At 27.8% G+C, this 5,417-nt stretch overlaps 1 protein-coding gene across 1 annotated transcript in view; it reads right to left on the bottom strand.

Annotated features, from left to right (window-relative positions):
* The window catches only part of LOC107614236 (protein DETOXIFICATION 43), a 16,100-nt gene that overhangs the window by 3,898 nt on the left and 6,785 nt on the right, over positions 1–5,417 (bottom strand). The window contains exons 2-5 of the mRNA XM_016316461.2: positions 2,479–2,675; positions 2,246–2,367; positions 1,615–1,956; positions 618–826 (exon numbers count right to left, since the gene is read on the bottom strand). Coding sequence (XP_016171947.1) covers positions 618–826; positions 1,615–1,956; positions 2,246–2,367; positions 2,479–2,561 — 756 coding nt within the window. The 5' untranslated portion in view covers positions 2,562–2,675. The remainder of the gene's footprint in view (positions 1–617; positions 827–1,614; positions 1,957–2,245; positions 2,368–2,478; positions 2,676–5,417) is intronic.

Genomic DNA, 5,417 nt, shown 5'->3' with positions numbered 1-5,417 from the left:
GTTAAAGCAACAATTTCAAAAATATAGCAATACTTTTTAATAAAGATAATACTTTTAATTTATGTCAGATGTTAAAAATTTAATGTATGATAATTTATTCAATGGACAAGATCTAATATTTTTATTTAAAGATATTTTAAACGTGTCTTTGTCTGCCAATTAATAAATATATGGTATTAATAGAATTTGAAAATATCAACAAAAGAATATAAGTATAAATTTGTTAGTAGTTTAAAATTTAGACTTGGTTTGATAAAATTTTTTGAAGAGATGTTTGTGCTTTTCAAAAGCAGAAGTTTCTTGTTTTGTATTTGATAGATCAAAAAAATCATGTGCTTATATTTGCATAGAAGTGCTTTTAAAAGTATCTAAGATAAAATTTTTTAAAGATGACTTGTGTCTATCAAAATTTATAAGTCTAATATAATCTCATATATTATAATAAATTCATTTTCTAAATTTTACTTAACTTACTTTTTATAGTAAGTTTTAATTTTTTTAAAATTATTTATTATTATATATTTTAAATTAAATATTATTTTTAATCTTTTTTAGTAAATAGACATCATCTTTTAGGTGCCATAGCATTTACCAATTAAAATGTGAAAGACACTTACAGATTTGACTCCCATAGCACCTAATAAAGGTTTGGCTGCAAATACAAGAGTTGCAGCTTGAAGGAGTCCAAGAACTGTTCCAAAAAGAAGAGCTGTTGATGCTGAAGCAATGTGTCTTTTCTTTCTTCCACTTTTTGAAACACTCTTGCTTTTCTTACTTCTACCACCGCTAACCGAGGTAGACTTCCTTGCATTTGTAGTATTGTTATCTGGAAATTCAAAACGTTAGTGATTATCACTGGCATTTATACATAAAATATAGGTTGTAGAAAAAATTAAACGTTAAAAATATTTTTAAACAAATTCACAAACAATAAGGACAAGATGCGTTCTTTATCCGTAAAGTATATATATAATTTCTTATCACATCTTCCTTTTTCCTATTCGTTTTCTAGTAAAAATGTTATTTATACTCTCACATATATATCATATATGGCTGTATATAATTTAAGTAAAACAAACTGAAAAATAATAACTAATCTCTCTCTCACTTTCTCCTTTTAGCTACACTTCTGTAAGAATAGAGAAATTACATTATTGTTACTCTTCTCTTGTGTTTAATATCCTATACTAAAAATTATCTATATATTAAAATCAGTCATTAATGTATAATATATTTTGAAATACAAAATACTTATTGAAATGAATTAAATTACACATGTATTACAAATACATAGTATACAAATAGCACTTTTATAAAATTATTGGATAGCAAGTAATAGAAGGTTGGTGAATGCAGTAAAGCTGCAGAGAAGATTCTAGAAGAAGCTGACTCAGCTAGAAGTAGTTAAGGCAGTTAGACAGTTATAACTCTTTTTTTCTCTCTCTTATCTGTTAAGTCTGTTAGGAAGATAGTTCGATAATAGGTGTGATAGAAATGTGTATGAATCTCACATCTCTGCTCTCTCTCTCTCTGATCTCTTTCTTCTTTTATCTATATATGTTGATAGAAATTTGAAATTCCAAAATATAAAGAAGGGGGGAGTAAAGAAAGTACCATGTCCAGTATTATTTGTGACATTTTCTAAAGTGCAACCATCCCCATTATTTTCCAAGTTCTTAGGAACTGAATTCAAGTCAGCATCACCACTTGGAACCTCGTCAGCATTCTCATTGGGAGCACCTTTTTCTATGTCATCCTCATCATCATCAGGCATGATTTCATTGGACTTGGCCTTCATGGTATCCATGGCTGCAGCTTTGTTGTTATTGATTTTCTCAATGGTGTCTTCCTCAGCCACAAAGGAAGTTGTGATACTAACCAAAGGGAAAATGGTGATCCTTGAAGCTTGGTTGAACAAAGCTATAGAAACTCCTGCTGCAGCAAGTTCCACCGGTCCTACAAATAACAAACAAGCAATGGAAATACCTTTTCTTAATAATTACACAGATTAATGATAGTATAGAGAATTGTGTTTTTGTGTATTATACATCAATTTCACAAGCCAATCTAATTTTGCAGAGTATACGAAACTATAATCAATTTATTTTCTCCAACTATCAATAAAGGGTGTTTGTGTTTCTGTCAAAAAGGAATAAAGTGTGAATGCAAGTTCAAAGTTCAAATCATGAACCGGCATTGATATCATCTAAAGTAAAGTTGCATCAAAAGGTGTTGTTGTAGATACCTAAGTGGCCAATGAATGCTGTGTCTATGAGAGAAGCAATGGGATCAGCAGCAACAGCAAGTGCAGAGGGAAATGCAATCCCCAGAATCTCCTTTGCAAGAGAATCCATCTTGAAAATAAGCCTACATACACTCCCATCAATGCAATAATTAAGATCCATCATAATGTATTAATTAGTGAACTTATTGCATGAATAAAGAAAATCAAAGCTTATAAGATATACAAGTACATACCTTGCATCTTTGAAGAAAACTGAGAGAGGAAGTTTCCACTTATTGTTTGAAGTAATAATGGCATTACTATTATTATCGTCCATATAATGTGTCTCTTGTTCCTAGAATCTTAATGCGATATAATCCAGAAAAGTGGATGCTTCAGATGCGTGCTAATAGAGAAGATTGCTTCAAATCGATCTCTCTATAGCTACTATCTGCCAAAATTTTGTGTTAGAGGTGATTCAGTATTTATTTTATACCAAACAAAATAGAGAACAATAATAATAAGCATGTTATGATATTTAATAATAAAATATTACATATACCATGCAGGAAACAGAAGCTTTTTACTAATTTAACAGTGATGAAGGATCTATTTATAGAGCAACTATTTGAGTGAAGTGTCAAGTACCCAAGATTACTTTGAGTGGTCAAAAAGTAACAGAGAAATATTTAAGGAGCATAATAATAAAATATTATGTCATTTTCATTTATATTTGTTTACCATAATGCCTTCCTCAGATATGTATATCTCCCCAGATAGATGTGTCTACATGTTATAATAATTTGTAACACATCCCATAATAGTTGGTTCAATAGCTTATTTAATTCCTTTGTCTCTTATGCGAGAAAAATAAAACATGGGTCTACAAATTAGCTTAAAATTTTCAGAAATATATATATAATTTGGAACAATTTACGACAATCACAATGTCAAAAAGATGGGTAGGCAAACATAAAAGATGGGACAAATATTGGTGATGCAAGAACCGTCCCCAGTAGTGTGTGTCCCTGATAGCTTCACTAATTACCCACAAAACCCATTTCAATTACTGCCAAACCAAGATGGCGTAGTATTAATTAATCAATATTAATTATTTGATTTTCTTGAAATCCGGCATCTAAATGAGGAAGCTTCTTTGATTTTCCATATGTGAAAGCGCATAAACTTTGTTTCCTTCAGTTACTGTTCACTTATTACACAGTACACACATTATAAACACCGACGTACGTTTCGTGTACATTTATTTTCTGTATTCAACAATGTATTGACAACAAATCAAAAGACAAATTTTAGGCTTAACTTCTCGCGATATGCATGGGTGGTTCAACTAGTCAACTAATTAAGTTCTGAAACTATATTATTATAACTGACTTAGATTAATTAATTCATTCTAAAAATTTAATTTTAAGAAAAGAGTAATGATAGTTAGTAACCAACTTTTTTTCTCAACATTAATTAACTTTTTTAAAATATGTTAAATTTTAAATTCTAAATTATAAATTCTATTTAAATTTTAAATTATAAAATTAATTATTTAATATTAATTAACTAAAAATTAGTTTCTATACTTTCTCTTTTTTTTTAAAAAAAATATGTCACACTCATAAATACTATAAAAATCATAATTTATAACAGACTGTGGAACTTATAACAAAAATAATAAAATATATGTGATCCCTATTAGCGTGGAGAAGAGATGCTACTTAGAAACATCTCACAACATGACGAGAAGAAATAATAACAATAATTAGTTAGGAGTGATAGATTTTGGCCATGATTCTTATTTATTCTTTGATTTTTTATTTTTTATTTTTACTTTTTCTAACATAATATTTATTTCTATTTTATCCTTTTCTAGTTCTTTTATTTTCTATATCATACCAAATTAAATGGCCAAAATTAATTTATGGAGTAGAAAAATGTTTTACTCTAAAAAATATAAGAATGTATTTTTATTGAATTAAATCATAAAAATTTTGAATAAACATTAGGTATAAAGTATTTTATTGGCTAAATATTAATAAAAAATATAAATTTTGATAATAATGTAACATTATTTTTTTAATATATTTTCTTAAATTAAACATTGATTTCCTCAAAATCTGCATTGCAAAGTGAACACGTGTCACGAGAAGATTATAGCAATTAGCAAGAGAAAAACTCAGATGCAAAATACGAAAATCATAACGTCAGGGTGACCTAAATAAACTAATGAATTACTTATATTCTACGTAAAGAAGAGAAAAGAATGAAATAAACATACACAAAATATTGATGGAATACTATTATACAATAACATAAGTATTAATTAAGTTATATAAATAAATTACATATCAAAGTATATAGAAATGGTGAGAAATTCCTTTGTTTGGATTTTATATTCTAATATTTCTAGATTCTAATAAGAGTAACCTACCTTTAATCATTAAGGCAACGAAAGCGAAGTTTATATCAACATATAATCATTTAACCCCCTAATAGTTGAGCGTCCCATGATACCACAGAAAAGCCATACTATTCTTACCACAGAATTGACGCATTGAATTAATTTTCTATACTTTTATTATTATCACGTTATTATCTTTGTCAATGGCATCGATATTGAAAAACATAATTAAAATACATTTAAGATATTATGAACAAAATTAAAACTCCTCACCTTTAACAACCTAGTATATAGTTCGCATTAATTAAGCCACTGACTTCGGATCGTTAGTTCAAGAAAAAAGGAGATCCGAGAATTTTATTAGCATTCATGCATGAGTGATGTACCATGCTTACACTTGAGTGACTAAGATTAGACTAACGTGCATATTTAGGATACATGTTAGAGTTGTTAATTAGAAATATATAAAACTAACCAAAAAACGAACCTTTACTAGTGTTCATCGAATAATCGACTACTTATCAGAATGATAGCTTTATTCATTCGTATATATATATATATTTCTTACGTTGAATCTTGCGAATTCATTGCCTTCACATGAAGATTAGCGATTAATTAAAGATCATCAGAGAATGTACTACATTCCCGATGTTATCATTTATGAATAAAAAGATATGTATGCATGTAATTATTATAAAATTACTTCTCTTAAAAATTTAAGTTAATAAAAAAATATATAAATAATTATATTTTTAATATATTTACTCAAATAAAAACCTAAAACAG

Source organism: Arachis ipaensis, chromosome B08 (assembly GCF_000816755.2).
Source record: "Arachis ipaensis cultivar K30076 chromosome B08, Araip1.1, whole genome shotgun sequence".
Lineage (NCBI taxonomy): Eukaryota > Viridiplantae > Streptophyta > Magnoliopsida > Fabales > Fabaceae > Arachis > Arachis ipaensis.
The sequence above is the reverse complement of the archived record's forward strand: the minus strand, read 5'-3'. Positions and strand labels throughout refer to the sequence as shown.